Below are 15502 nucleotides of genomic sequence, written 5' to 3'. Positions count from 1 at the left end.
CGGGCAGCTCGGGCCCCCGAGCACCGAGACCGCCGGGGCTCCGCTCCCAGCTCCGGATGCTTCCACAGAGCTCATGAATATTAATGGCACCAACATATGGGATCCAGGGAGGGAGCAGAAAGCGTTGCCAATTGCGGAGCAGCCCATCCCAAATCCAGCACCGGTGCATGGAGCCCCTGCCTGTCCCTGGGCGTGGGGAGGATTTGGAGGGGCTGTTGTGAGCTGGGGGTGGGTGCTGTCGCTCTGGGCTCTGTGGGCATTCGAGGTCCTGCTCGCCTTTCCAGAGGGAATAAATCAGCACAGTTTTGTCCCCGCGGGGTTTTCCCCGCCCCGTCAGGTGTTGGGTGAGAGATTCGGGGCGTGTGGGGGCGTCTGGGGGGCTGCTGCCATTCCCCAGCTTCCACCAGCACTGAGTCAGCAGCACGACGGAGCCCTCCCTGCCTCCCTCCTCATCCCTTCTGGCTGGAGGGGAATTGTGGGGTGATCCAGACCTTTCCGTCCCTCCTTCCCTCTCTGCCAGCCGGGCCGGGGGTGGCTCCTGGCGCGGGGCTGCCCTGTGGCATCTCCCACTGGCACCAGAGCCCGGGCAGGATGAGGAATGTTCAGTGTGCTGCAGGCTACTGCTGACCTGATTTCCAGCAGCGCTGTCAAGCTTGGCATCTGTTGCCGATAGGGAGGGAAGTGGGGGCGTGGGGACCCCCCAGATGTGCTGCCCCAGTACCCTGGAAGGTGTGGGGAACCTGCGGGGGCTGGGGATGCCGGGGCAGCACAGAGTGGGCTCTGACCCTGCTTTTACCCCCCACCCTTGTGTGCCCCCTCCTGTGCCCACCCTGCTCCACAACTGCTAATTAATCAGCATAATTAGCGAGATGCTGCATCTATTTTTAATCAGCTTTGGAAGACAGTCTTCCTTCTGCTCCACAGGCTCTGCCGGGGCGGAACGGGGCTTAGTCGGGGACCCTCCGGTGGGAAATAAGTTGTTATTCCCCTCTGTGCCTCTGGGATGGGGGTGGGATCCCTCATGGGATCCCCGGCCAGAGGATCATCCCCCCAGAACTCCTTGGTGGAGTCTGAGATCCCAGCCTCTGCATAATCCATCAGGGATGAACGGGAAGGATGGAGGAAGCAGCTGTCAAGGTGGCAGCTGGGAAAATCGCAGGAGGAGGAGCCCGGGAAAAGGCTGTGAAAATATTCTGAGAAGGCAAAAAGGGGGGGTCAGGCCCGTGTTCCCGGCAGCTCCCTGCCCCTGGTGGGGGTGGGATGGGAAGGCATCACCTTGGAGAGGGCTGCAGGGTGTGAAGAGCGACGTTTGCTCTGCAATCGCTGGCTCTGTGTGGCCCTGGCCGGGTCCCCCGGTGGGAGAAAGGGCTCGAGGAAGCCCCTTCCCCGGCTGTGCTGGCAGGATGCCCGGGCAGTGCCACAGGGATGGAGGAGACAATGCCCCTGCCAGCGAAGGCTCCTGAGTGGCATTTGAGGGACAGTCACAGCGGTGACTCACGCCTGGGACCGGAACGGTCTGTTGGCCCTGACTGAGTGCCCGGGGTGGTTTCCAGCTGCCTGCTGTGCCCCAGCTGGTGCCCTGCAGCTCCAGGGTCCTGCTCCCCTCCTGTCCTCACAGGGGGCCGACGCTTTCCCTCCCTAAGCCGGGACTTCCCCCAGCCCTGCCTGGTGCCCCAGATGCAGCGTTTGGCTGCCCCATCTCTCTGTGCTCCCCCCGAGCCACCTTGCAAGCGGCTTCTCGGAGCCGCGTCCCTGGGGAGCCTTGGGTGGTGCTTGGCAGCCCCTGCAGAGCCGGGACCCTCCCGGTGGTGCCCGGCTGAGCCCTCGGCCCCCGCTCGCTGCTCGGGGTGTTCACGTGCGGGTTGGAGCCGCTGCCTGAGCTCCCGACAGCATCACTGCTCGTGACGCTGCTGCCTCTGGATCCGTGCTGGGGAGGGGAAGGATGTCTCGCCTGCACACCCCCTTCTCCAATTTTTGTGTGGTGAAAGCAGAGGGGTTTCTGTAGCCGTGTGCCGACGTCTCTGTGGTTTCCCTGACGCAGCCCTGCCCGGGAGGGGAGCTGAGCCCCCCTTGCTGCTCCGGGGGGGGGCTCTTCCCGCCGCTCCCCGCTCCGCGTCTCATCCATATTTAATCCGGGTCTCCTGGAGCCATGTGCTCCCCGCACGCCGCGCGGGCCGGCGCACGGCATGACACACTCGCTGCTAATTAATCCAGCGGCATTTGCGAAGCGCCTCGGGTGCCGCGCGGTGATGATGCTCTGGGACGCTCCGGTCCCGGTGCCGCAGGCGCTCCCGTGCAGGCGGGGATGCGGGAGAGGCCGTCTCAGGACACGCCGTCTCTGGTTTTCAGGGGTGTTTCACTATAAAACGCAGCAGCTTTAATTTTTTATCCGCCCGTCGCCTCCTCTCACCGCTCGGAGCCCTCGGAGGAGCCGCCCCGAGCGGGGGGAGCAGAGGATGGTGCCGGTGCCGAGGGCCCGGCGAGCGTTCCCCGCCCGTGTGAGCGGCCCGCGAGGAGCCGGATCAGAGCCGTAAATCCCAGCCGTGTCCTGCCCTTAAGGACTCTCCCTCGCCCCCGTCGGTATTTCTGAGCCGTCTCCCGATGGGAGCCGCGGGGCCTGTCCTCACGCAGCCCAAGATCTCCATCTGCTCTAAAAGCTCCTGGATTTAGCGCTCGGGGCCGGGGCGGGAACTGCTCCCTGATCCTTGTGCTCGCAGGGGACGCGGGGCTGGTGCCACCGGACAGCTCCCAGCCCAGAGGGGCAGTTTCTGGTGCAGGGTGAGGTGTCAGGACGGTGGGTCTGATTGATGGGCAGGGCTGCTCCTCTCCTCTCCCGGGATCCTCCCTCCTTCCCGCAGCAGCCACAGCGCCGGGACACGCAGGTCGTGGGTCTGGAGCTGCTGTGGCGTCCGGAGCTGGGAGGGGAGGGATGGACAGGGATGGCCCGGGGCTGCTCAGCCTCTCTTCTCCTGTCCCGAAGCAGCTGCGTTCATGAGGGGTTCGATACCCACAGGCTTTTGGGGGGCTGAGAGGCAGATCAAGGGTCCCTCACAGCCTTGAGGAGCGTGGGCTGGGATGAGCTGGGAGGATTGTTACCCCCTTGATACAGAAGTCTTGGCTGCTCCAGTTCCTGCCCCCTCAGCCATCCCCCACAGCCTCCCCAGGCTCTGCCGTGGCTGTGCCGCTGCCCTGGGGCACAGGACAGCCCCCCTTCCACCACAGCAGTGTTTGCCAGATACCCCAGAAAAACCAGAAAAGCCCGTTAGTGTAATTTTTTTTATTGCAGTTCAGATTGCAGAACAGCACAAGCCTCTGGCTGAGGGTATCGTTTCCTCTCCTGCAGCAGTGGGTGGGCACAGGGGTCTCACCCTGGCACGGGGATGGCTGAGGGTGGCTGTGGAGGCAGCAGCGCCCCAAGGCCAGGGCCCTGCTCGGGGCTGGGCATGAGGCAGGAGCTGCCACCCGTTCCCTGGGTATAAATAGCATCCCCTTGCAGGATGTAGGCTGTTCCCAGCGACACAAAACCCAACAGCCTGTCCTTGGAGCAGCTGGTTTTTGGGGGCGGGGGGGACGGTGTCTGCGTCGCTGGGGAGGGGCAGTGCTGGGGGGGCTGAGGGGGCTCTGCAGTGCTGCTGCCTTTGTAGGGTTGGCAGGATGCTGCTCTAAATCCCTCCTGCACCTGGGGGGGATCTGAGGAACCGGGGTGGGGGGAGCTCTTGGTTGCACCGTTCTCACCGTCCCTCGGTGCCCGCTGGCATCGCACCCTGTGCCCGTGTTCCTACCCACCCTGTCCCTGTCCTGCCCCCTCAGCCACGGCCTGAGCTCCTCAGCAGCCACCTCCCTCCTCCCTGACCACCCATGGGGGTGATGGGTGAGTGGCACATCACACCCAGCCTGTCCTGGGGGGCTCAGTGAACTGCCCTGGAACAGATCTGGTGTGCCACCTTTCCTCCTGCCCCCAGAGGATTCCTGGTGCCAACTGTCCCTCCCGAGGGTGCCCAGCACTTGGCATTCTGCTCGTGGCTGTTGGAGTGAGAAAACACCCCGGATCCCAGACCTGGCTCGAGGCATCTCCCTCACCCTGCTCTTTGTATTCCAGTGGTTATGGCTTGAGGCATCCTGGAAAGGACCTGGAGCAGCCACAGGAACAAACACTCTGGAGGAGGAGAGGCTTTATGAGGATAGCAGGGGCTGGGTGAAGGACAGGGACCCCAGGGTGGCTGCTGGAGGTGTGGGAGGTGGCAGGTGACCAGTCAGGGACACCATCAGCTGTGGCAGCCAGTGTGAGAAACAAGAGAAAGGCTGTCTGTAATTAGCAGAGGCTGCAGGGGCTGGAGATGTTGCTTGGGGAGATGCAGCACAAGTGGCCACAGGGCCCTCACTGTCACCCTCACCATGGCCATCACCAGCCCCTGGAAGCTGAGACTCGCTGGCTGCACGTGTGGCAGCAGTGAGGGCTCTGCTGGGTTACACCAGCAGCGTCCCTTGGGGCTGTCACCATGTCCTTGCTGCCATGGAGGAAGGAAGGACAGGGCTGGTGTCACCATGTCCTGCCCTGTGCCCCAGGCAGCAGCACAGGACTGGAGCCACACGGCTCCTGTTCCCAGCTGCTGTGGGATAGGGGAGTTACAGGGGGCTCTGTGTGGGGGTGGATTGGTTTTGGCTGGCTTTAAGGAGTAAATAACGATTTCCCTACCTGTATCTTTGATTCCATAAGCAATTTATCCATCACAGCTGCTCTGCTGCAGGTGTGGGACAGGGGGGGAGCTGTAGCACCCAGGGACAGCATCGGGCACACTGGGCTGCCCTGCCCATGGCTGTGGCACACGAGTGGCCTCCAGCCCTGTCACACACCGAGCCACTCGCTCAGATTCCCCCCCTGGAGTGCTGCCTTCCAGGAACTGTGTCCCAAGCCCTGCCTGGCTCCCGAGGGACCAGGGAACGCCCCAGGGCAGCCACTGCCCGGGGGGTGGGAGCAGTGGACCCAGTCCCAGGGGTTGTCACGGTGCCCACAGCAGAGCCCTGGGGGTGTCACTGCTCCCTCATGCCAGCCTGGCAGGACCCGGAGGAGCTGAGCTTCCAGCCTGTGTCTTGGGGAAAAAATACATCAATCTGTGTGGTGTGTTACATAAACCAGCAAAAGACACGGTCTAAGGGCACAGGAGAAGGAGAGAGCCTGGCAGGCAGGCTCAGAGGGTGCCTGAGCCTGTTCCAAGGGGAACTGGGCAGAAATCCTGCTTTACACAGACAGAGCCTTCCTCTGGAAAAAGACCAGCTCCCGAGCACTGGCTGCTCGGGGAACAGACACATGTGAGAGAACCCGGTGTCTTTCTTCACTCTTTATTGTGTAAAAATAAAGTCAACAATTCATGTAATCCCAGCAATAAAATGGAAAAAGCATGAGAATCCGTAGAAACAGTGCATTGTCAGAACTGCCGATGCGGGCCGGATGCGCGGGGTGTCGGAACCCGTTCAAATCCCAAAGGAGACAGAGCCAGAGTAGGAAAAATGTACAGCTTTGGTTAGCAAAAGAATGACAAATTAAGATACATTAATCTCTCCCCTACTGTACACTATGTACACTGTGTTGACATCACACCCTTTTGTGGTTTTTTTTGGCAAATCCAACGCACCTGGGGCCGGAGGTGGAACCTGTGCCGCGCTCTCGTTGCTCTCAGCAGGTTGTGCTCGTCGTCGCCGACGCGAACGGGGGCTTGGGAGGAACTCAAATTAACTCACGGTGGTTTGGGGTTTGGCTTGGAAAAAGGGCACAGCTGAAGATCCGCTGCCCCGGGCCCCAGCCGTGCAGGTGTCTGGCTCTGGGCTGTCACTGCCTGGGCCAGGTCCCCAGGTCAGTGGTGGCCGGGTTGGCTCTGTGCTCCCAGCCAAGGGGCCGTGGCCTCCCCGGCTCTGCACGGGCCCCTCCGCTCCGCACGTCTCTTTGCCGCATCCTTGGAGTTGGTCGGGAGGCTCTGGAGCCCTGTGTGAATTCTCTGCCTCATCCTCCACTGCCGCCCGGGGCAGCCCTGGGTGGGCAGGGAGGGGGCTGGGGGGGGGTGATTTCTGCAATCTGTAGTACAAACCAGGAGTTTAGAAAAGGAAACCATACAAAATGCATCTGTTATCTCAAAATACGCTTCTTTATCTCTTTTTTATCCCGCAGAATCTCAAAGCACTTTTTTTTTTTTCCTCAGGGAGCACTGATAATTCTATATTTTTTTTTATCTTCATAAAAATACCCTTTTTTTTTTTTAATTGGTAATAAACTTCCCTTTACAGTAAGAGAAACAAGAGAGTGTATTATCAAAAGCAGAAAGGCTTCAGACCTGTCAGTGGGAGCTGGGCTCGAGGGGACGGTAAAGGCTATTTGTCACCAGCTATGGCGCGTAGGAGGCCTCGGGGGGCTGCAGGCGGCGGGGCCGGGGGTACCTGAGTGCGGCAGGTTGGGCAGCGGGGCCGGGGGAAGGGGGGGTCCCGCCGGGGGTCCCGCCCCGGTGCCCGCCGCAGCCCGGGGCTATGGCTGTGGTGCTCGGGAGCAGCGCCGGCCGGGGAAGGGGGCACCGGGGCTCACTTGGGAATGGGGGGGGTGTCTCCTTATCCCGGGGGTGGGAACGGAGGGGTTGCCCCCTCCGTGGAGTCCCAGCCGCTGTTACAGCCCCGGCTCGGAGCACAGCTGGAGGGGATGCTGCAGCCTTCCCCCGGCTCCGGGGCCACCACCCTCCCGGGGGGGGGCAGGCTGGGGAAAAAGGGGCCCCGGGGGGGGCCCCTGTCCGGGCCCCGCGGCCTTTTGCCCGGGGGGAGCGGCGGTGAAGCGGGGGCTGGGCGCGGGGGGGGGGGGGGGGGGGGGGCGCAGCCGCGCCAGGCCAAGGCACGCAGGCGTTGAAGGACGTTGGCAAGACAGAAACCGGAGGGTCGTGGGGCTCCGGGGGCGGGCGCCCCACTGCCGGGGCATCCCCGCGCCCGGGACGAGACGGGTGGCTTTCGTTTCTCGGTTGGTTTTTTTGCGCAAAAAAAAAAAAGGAGGAAAAAAAAATAAATAAAAGAACCCGCTGAGGAGGTTTCTCTCGCTTGTCCGTGGCTCTAGTTGAGCTGGCGACAGGCCTCGAAAGTCCACTTGGTGGCCCCGCCGTAGATGTCGATGTTGGACTCGGCCCAGGCGATGACGTTCCCCGCCAGCGCCTTGGAGCTGCAGGTGGCCAGCCCGTACACCTCGCCGGGGCTCAGCTTGCGGTCCCACACGTTGAAGTGGGCCAGCTCCCCCACGAAGGCCTGCGTGGCGTCGAACCCTCCGCCCAGCGTGTCCTGCGGAGGAGCCGCCGTCACCAGGGCCGCGCGGCCGGGCGGCCCCGTCCTTCCCCTGGGGTGCACCCAGCCCAGCTGGGACCCCCATGCCCGCCCCCCCCCGGCCCTTACCTGCTCCTGGCCTAGCACCAGGACCCCCTGGGGCTTGATGGGGTGGTAGGGGGCCAGGTTCTCGCCGTTGCCCGTCTGCGTGCCATCCTGGTAGGCTTCCCACACGCCGTCCCTCGTGGTCCAGGTGACACAGATGTGGTGCCACTTGCCGTCGTTGATGACAAAGGGCAGTTTGGCCACCTGTGGGCAGTGGGTCGGGGTGATGCACAATGGGGCACCCCACGCTGTCCCCCCAGCCTGTTCCCCCCCTCCCAGCACCCTCCACCCTCCCCGGGGCTGTACCTTGTCATTGATGAGGATCTCCATGGGGTTGTTGCCCCACTCGATGAGCACCAGCTCGTTCGCCTGCCCGGGCACAGCGTAGGAGAAGGGGGTGCCCATGCCAGGGGAGGCGTTGGACTTGATCCACATGCAGATGCTGAAGGCATACATCTCGGGCAGGCTCTTCTTCACCTTGGCGTACATGTAGTTGGTGCGCAGGGGGAAGGTGAGCTGGAACCTGTCCGGGGGCCGGTTGTCCTTCTGGCCTGTGGGAGCAGGGGGTCGGTGGGCTCCGGCCGGACCCCCTCTCTGCCCCTTTGGGGGTTCCCCCCCCCTCCCCACCCCGTTATGTAACGGGCCTTGAGATGGCAGCGAGGAGCAAATCCCTCCGGAGCCGCGCGGCTCCCTAATCCCCGGGGCGGGCAGAGGCCGGAGCATCCCCGGCCGCAGAGCCCGCGGGCACCGGCTGCCCCAAACCCCACAACGGTTCGGGTTGGGAGGGAGCTTAGAGACCGGGCAGTTCCGACCCCCTGCCAGGGGGAAAGAGAAGCTGGGGGCGAGGGACCGCTCCGGGGGTGGGAAATGGGACAGCTCGGCAGAGCCGCCCGCGGGAGCGGCTCCGCATCGGCCGGCAGCGCCCGGTCCCCGGCGGCGGGGGGAGCTCCGGAAGCCGGCCCGAGCGTCCCGCGGCGGGCGGGGGTGGGTGGGCAGCGCCCGGTACCTTTCTCCAGGTCGCTGATGCGCTGGTGCAGCGAGGTGAGGGTGCTCTCGATCTTGCCGCGCTCCTCAGACTCGTTGCGGGGGCTGAGCTTGCCCTCCTCCAGGCTGTTCACCCGCGACAGCACCTGCTTCTCCAGGTCGTCGATCTTATTTTGCAGGATGTCCTTCAGGTTGTTGGTCTGGCTGGAGGAGTTCATCCTGCTGAACTGCTACAAGGGGCGAGCAGAGGAACAGGCTGTTACCGCCGGGCAGCGGCTCCCGGTGCCCGGCCGTGCGGGTCCCGCGGCGCCCCGTGCCCAGATGCGCGGGTCTCCCGGTGCCGGTGCCCGGCTCCCCCGATGCCCGGCTCGGCGGCTCCCCCGGTGCCCGGCTCCCCGGGTCTCCTCGCGTACCTCCAGGTTCTCCAGCCGGGTTTTCAGGGACTGCAGCGTCTGCCCCAGCTGGCTGAGGGTCTCGGCGGCGGGCGGTCGCGACAGGTCGCCCATGGTGTTCTTGGCGAAGCCTTTCCTGCCCTTGGCCTCGCCGGGCTCCAGCACGCTCTGGCTCTCGCAGCGGCCCAGCTTGGCCGTGAGCTCGCGGATCGTCTCCTTCTGGTTCATGATCGTCTCCTTCTGCTGCAGCACCGTCTCCCGCAGCTGCAGCACGGTGCCCTTCAGCTCCTCGGCCGAGCCGGTGCCCAGCGCCGAGGCCGCGCACACGTCCCCGTCCAGCGGCACCGAGGTGCAGACGAAGCGCGTCTGCCCCAGCCCCTGCCCGAGCGCCGGCCCCAGCGCCGGCCCCAGCAGCAGCAGCAGCGGGACGAGGCTGCCGGGCGGCCCCGCGGCCATGGCTCCGCTCGGCTCCGCTCGCTCCGGGCCGGCTCCGGCTCCGCTGCGGCGCCGCCGCTTTTATAGCGCCCGGGCGGGGCCCGCGGGACGTCACCGCGCGTGGAATCCCGGCCCGCGGCGGGGGGGGGTCCCGCGGGGAGGGGGCGCGACAGCGACCGAGAGAGTGTGTGAGTGTGAGAGTGAGTGTGTGCGAGTGAGTGTGTGCGAGTGATGTGCCCGCGTGTCCCTGTGTGTGCGTGTGCGGGGGGGCCGCGTGTGTCGGGGGGCGGGAGCGCGGATGGGCGCGGGAGTGGGCGGCGCGCGTGGGTAGCGGAGATCGTGCAGCGGGGGGGTGTGCGGGGCGTGTGTGCGGGGGATGCGCGTGCGGGGTGTCTGTGTGTGTGTGTGTGTGTGTGTGCGGGTGTATGTGGCTGTGTGTGTGTGCGGGGGATGCGTGTGCGGGGTGTCTATGTGCGTGTGCGGGTGTCCGTGTGCGGGGCTGTGCCCGTGCACGCGGGCAGTGCGTGTGCCTGCGGGTGCCCGTGCGTGTGCGGGGGCGGTGGCACAGCGCTGTGCGCGCTCGGGGATGCCCCGGGGGTGCCCGCCCCGGGGTTTGGGGGTGTTGCCCGGGCAGCCCCGGGCTCGGTGCCACCTGGGGCGTGGGGCCATTCCCGAGCACTGCCCGGGAGCAGCGGAGCCGCTGGAGCACAGACGGGCCCCGGTGGCTGCGTGTCCCCAGGGATCAGATGCACCCACTGGTGCCCAGCTCCGCTGTGGGCACGGGGGAGCAGTCGCTGCTTTGCTGCTTTTTTAATCAGGGAAAAAAAACCCACCCGGGTAATATCTGGAGCTGTCCTTGGTGGGAAGAGCTCGTGGCTGTTGGAATTGTCGCTTTTCTCATCTTCAGCACTTCATCCAAGACAGATTCCCCTTAAGCCCTGGAGCAGGGAGTGTGCAGTCTCCCCCTGCACTTGTGCCCCACGTCCTGCCCTCTGCCAACACACCTGAGCATGAGGGAGACCGTCCTGGCCCCGCAGCCCCAGGCCCCTGAGCTTCTCCTGCCTGTTGGCTTTATCCTTGTCTTCTCTCCGTGATACTGTATCGTGATAGGAAATCCCTGACCCGGAGAGCAGCCTGGGGGGGTAAATGGTGGAGTGTGTGTGGTTCCCTCTGCTCAGCTCACAGCTCAACTCACCCAGCACTACAGCAGCACATATGGTTGGAGTATTTACATAATGCCAAGTTATCCTGTGAAATATGAAGCAATTAATTTTGATTAGTGAAGTGGGTCAGTAAAATACAAAGGCTTTCAGTCCATGGATCTGCAAAAGATAAAACACACCCACTCTATGGTCCTTTACCCTTTGATCTCCTCTCTGGAACGGGCCTGAGGAGCCCTGGCCAGGGCTGGAGCTCCCCAAGTGGCTCATGGTGATACCTGTGGCTGGGTTTGATGCCTTTTCTTTGGCCGGTCTTTATCCAGCCCCTAGAGGTTTGTGACACACTGGCTTAGCATGGAGTGTTTCCTCCTCAAAGGCACCTCAGCTGCCCTTGGGAGGCCCTTTCCCCATCCAGCCATGCTCTGTGGGTTATAGTTAAAGCAGCATTTTATGGCCAAACCCAGGGGCTTGGGGTTGTCAGCAGAAAGAGGATGGCAGGTTGGCAAACCCCCTGCTGTGGCTGGGTCTGTCCATTGATGCCAGCCCAGGGAATACAGGGCAGCGCTGGGACAAAAGAGTCCAAGAGGTCTGGAGCTGTGCCGGGGTGCTCAGCACCTCTGGGCACCTTCATGGGCATCCTGTAGTGCTTTTGTCGCTGTCTCCACCCAACCTGTCCCATCACTCCTGGGGACTGCAGAGAGTTATTCCCTGAGGCTCCTGGGTCTCACTGCTGCTCCTGCCCCGTGCAGTTCAGAGCCCCTGAAAGCCATGAGTTCACCTGGGGTACTGCTTTCCTGAGCTGCTGCTCACCTCTGGGTGATGATGTTCACTTCTGGGGCTGCTCACAGCTCTGGGGCTGCTCACCTGCTTTGCTGCATGAAATTCTTGCTTGAAAATCTGCATTTCCACTCGGTTGTTCCCTTCTGGCTTTATTGCCCTGGTTACTGTCCCTGCTGCTGGCTCTCTGTGCTGTACAGCATTTCAGTGCAACAGGAATGGGGCAGAGGGGAGATAAGGAGGGGACAGGCAGGATGGAGGTTACTGGGCAGACCAGTCTCCCTCCTGTGCTGGTTTGGTTTGGGGTTGGTTTTGGTTTGTTGTTTTTTTTTTTAGCAAAGGGGTGCTATGGAAAAGGCTGAAAAGACTGCAGGGCTAATCCTTCTGCCACAGGCAGGAACACATCCCAAAAATGCTGTTACTGCAGGCAATAGAATTACACCAGTGTAAACTGGTCTGGGAGGCAGCAGAGTCGGGTCCCACTCCTGTTAACATCTGCAGGGTATTGACAGAGCCGTGAGTGTCACTGAACCAATTTACCTCGGAATCTTTTGTCATCCACTGCACATTATGCGGAGATGAGACCAAGGTGACAAATGCAATAAGATAAACACTTGGATACTATGGTGATGGAGACCACGGAAATGCCTGGATAGGAAGAAACAACAAAGCTGCGCTACAAGAGATAAGCAAAATAACCCCCGTGGCTCCTAATGCAAAGAAAGAACTAGAAAATATGATCAAGATTTCAGCTTTCCCAGAATCACTGAATCATGCAGTAGGATCTGTTATTGCTTCTGTAGGTTTAGGAGCTGTGTGGCTGTAATGAAATAATGGAGCCCCTCTTATTTTTAACTCTTCTCTTGCCTCTTCCCCGGCGCTCAGCAGCAGCTGATTGATGGCTCTGTAGCTGAAAAGAGCTGAGCGCAGCTCTCAAGGACCCTCGGAGATGATTTAGCTCTGAACAGGAGCCAGCAGGCACATTTGTATTTGTGATGGACGAGGATGGTTGTGGACAGCCCGGGGTGCTCCCCCCAGGGCCCTCTGCCAGCAAAGAGGTGAGGGGTGTAAATGTTCCATCTGCTCGACACTAACCTCTGTGTGGGAACAGCAGAATTACAAATGCAGAAGGGACAGTTTTTAAAGTGGACAAATCTCTTTAATCCCAGGAGCTGGAGCCCCAGGGAGCAGGCAGTGGAAGCTGCCTCTCCTGCTGTACATAAAGCATCTCCTGTGGGGTGATGCTGATTCCGCATTTCAGTCTCCTCTGCGGAGTGGGAACAATAAGATCCGTTATGGGATGGAGGCAGTTTTGTGATGGGAAATAGCCATGGGTACATTGCCCTGAGGGGGAAGCCCAGGTCCTTTTGTTTGTGCGTGGAGCTGCTGATTGTGCTGGTTGTGCCCATGTTGCCACTGAGGTTTCTGGAAGGATCATCCACATCCATGCACCCCCATCCCCAGTGCACTCCAAGCAGGATGTGGACGTGGCTATGAGGCTCTTTCCTTGTTTTTTTTTTGTGTTTTTTTTAATATAAAGGCTTGTTCTCAGGAAAATTGCAGCAAGGTCTCTGGTCACAGAACCTCTGGCTGTGGGAGCCCAGGTGTGAGTGGAGCAGGATCCACTCCAAAGCCCTTTTCCTTTTGCAGCTGGACCAGGTGTAGGGAACCAGCCCGCAGCTCTGAGCTGCTCCATGGTTCTGTTCGAGAACAGTGTGTATGCAGAATGTTTTTTATTGTGCCTGCTGAGCTGTGCAGCTGCCACTGGAGCAGCTTGGGCAGGGGTGCAGCCAGAGCAGATCCCACATGTGAGGTGGAGTATTCCCGTCTGTGACAGACACACTTTGGACTGGAGTTGGGAATTTTGCTGCATTTTGCTGCAGTCTTCCTTTGCAGATCTCTCCCTCTCTCTCTCTCCCTCTCTCTCTCTCTCCCTCTCTCACACATTCACTCTCTCCCCTTTTCCCCTTCCCTTTCTTTCGCTGTTTCCATCTCAAAAGTCAGGTTCCTCCTAAACTGCCTGACATTTACACCCAGTGAGAATGAGGAGTGTGCTCTCTGTACTAGTAGGTTTCTGTGATGCTATAGGGACACAGCTCCTTTCATTACAAATAATTAATTTAGCTCTATATTGCATAACATCCTAAAAAGCTTTCTAGGGCAGTCTCATGCTAGCTGGATGCACAGATCCTATCAATATTACATTACATTTGGGTACAACAGTTATGAAGTTTCATTAAAAATTTAATTTGTGGTTTAAAACTGCAGCATTCCCTTAAAAGTGTAGCAGAGAAACCATTCTGGCTGCTGGAGGACTGAGCTTGCATTAGCCAAAATTGCAGTGAGAGCTGCAGAAGGGGCTCGGGATGGTGCTGATAATCCCTGCACAGGAATCCAGGGCTGGACTGGAGCAGGAGGGAGCTCAGGGTTGGCATCAGGCTGTGCTGGGTCCCTCTGGGCTCCTGCCAGATGAGGGGGTTTTATCTGAGAACAGAATTAAACCTGTGTCTGTGGTCAGCCCAAAAAAGGCCTCAGCCCATCCTCACTGTGCCCCACGTGTGTCCATCTGGGGGGAGTTTTTGGGTGAAGAAGGAGCCCAGAACGAGGGATGTGTGCCATGGGATCATGGAATGAGAGGGATGTGTGCCATGGGAATGTGGAATGAGAGGGATTTGTGCCATGCCCGGGGCTGTGGGGTGGGAGCTGGGCTGGAAGCCCGGAGCTGTGAGCCCAGAGGATGCTGCTGCTGCCTTTGTAGCTCGCAGCCATCCTCCTGCACTGGTGTGAATGAGGAACCTCGTTCCCGGCCGGCAGCCGGAGCGGGGAGGCGGGAGCGGGGCCGGTGTCATGTTTTGTTAATGAGGCTTTGCTGTGACGCCTCAGCAGCGGAGCTGAATGGAGGCAGGTTCCGACATCCCACATCCGCCCCGCCGTCTCGGAATTGATTTGTGCAGGAATTCCCCCCTGTCTGCACTCACACACGTCAGAACAACCAGCAGCGTTTCGTTTCAGACCATCCCTCAAGTCGTTTTTCAGCTCTCTCAGGGTTTTCCCGCAGTAAGAGAAGGCAGGATGCTGGCTGTGGGATGGATCCCGGCTCCTGGGCAGGACACAGACCTCCCAGTCCTGCCCAGGCGGTGGGACTGGACCTGCTGGTCCTGCCCTCCCGCAGCCAGGCTGTGACACAGGGACGGTCCCTCCAGGACCCCCACACTGCTCGTGGGGTCTCACAGGGCTTGGCCTCTCTGCTGCACCCACAGGTGACAAACGGTGACTCTGTGTGTTGTAAAAACCACGTTTGTCATTTTTTCCCCCTTGTCCAACAAACAAGGTGATATTCACAGCCAGGGCAGGGTGTTGGAGGGGTCAGCACCGTGGTGGTGTTGGCTGTGGTCTCTGCAGAGATCAATTCCCCTCCCTCGGAGAGGATAATAATGGGGAGTGGGTTCCTAAATCCCTTAAGCTTCTTTGATAGCTTCAATATTTATCTGTAATCCTGCTGGTGCTTCCGAACAGACACAGCTCTGTGTCCCTGCTGCTCTGGGGCTTCTTCCCACCTTGCAGTGTTCCCTTTCCGTGGGAGAAGAGGCAGGGCAGGATGAGAAGGAAACATCAAAAGCAGTGACACTACCGTGCCCCAGTTTTTTCCATGATTATTTATTATTTTGCAGTCTCTTGCTCCCTTTCTCCCACGCTCTCTCCTCTGATCTGTCAATGTGCTGTGGTGGGTTGACCCAGGCTGGACACCAGATGCCCCCAAAGCTGCTGCATCGCTCTCCTCCTCAGCTGAGGGGGAGAGAAAATAGAGCAAAAGGCTCATGGGGTGAGATAAGGGCAGGGAGAGATCACTCAGCAATTACCATCACAGGCAAACAGACTGGACTTGGGGAAATCAGTTTATTACCAATCAAATCAGAGTATGATGATGAGAAATAAAAACTAAATCTTGAAACACCTTCCCCTCCCTTCTTCCCGAGCTCATCTTCACTCCTGGGTTCTCTCCCTCCCAGCAGTGCTGAGGGACAGGGAACAGGGGATGTGGTCAGTTCATCCTGGGATGTGTCTGCTGCTCCTTCCTCCTCAGGACTCCTCACTCCTCCCACTCTGCCCCTGCTCCAGCCTGGGCTCCTCCACGGGTCACACAAGCCAGCCCTGTGGCCAACCCACTGCCAAAACCTTGTCACACAAACCCAAAATGGGTCTGTGGGGACTGGGAATGCTTCCATGCCCACCTTTGGGATGGAGTAGAAAGGAGGATGAATGGGTGGCAGGACAAGCCTGGAATGAGTTCCGAGTGCACATGGAGCACAGGGATGGGCAGCCTGGGCCAGGCAGGGTGTGTGCCAGAGCAGGTACAGGGCCAGC

At 60.5% G+C, this 15502-nt stretch overlaps 1 protein-coding gene across 1 annotated transcript; it reads right to left on the bottom strand.

Moving 5' to 3' along the window:
* Positions 1-6811: 6811 nt before the first annotated feature.
* NPTX1 (neuronal pentraxin 1) lies at positions 6812-9330 on the bottom strand. Its single transcript, XM_027691777.1, has 5 exons — positions 8787-9330; positions 8396-8603; positions 7696-7940; positions 7414-7593; positions 6812-7302 (listed from the first exon to the last, which is right to left on the bottom strand). The coding sequence occupies exons 1-5, from the start codon at positions 9219-9221 to the stop codon at positions 7081-7083; spliced, it is 1290 nt and encodes a 429-aa protein (XP_027547578.1). The 5' UTR covers positions 9222-9330; the 3' UTR covers positions 6812-7080.
* Between the last annotated feature and the right edge of the window lie 6172 nt (positions 9331-15502).

This window comes from Neopelma chrysocephalum, unplaced genomic scaffold (assembly GCF_003984885.1).
Source record: "Neopelma chrysocephalum unplaced genomic scaffold, ASM398488v2 Primary Assembly neopelma1_84, whole genome shotgun sequence".
NCBI classification, from domain to species: Eukaryota; Metazoa; Chordata; class Aves; order Passeriformes; family Pipridae; genus Neopelma; species Neopelma chrysocephalum.
Note: the sequence above shows the minus strand (reverse complement) of the source record. Positions and strands in the feature narration are given on the sequence as shown.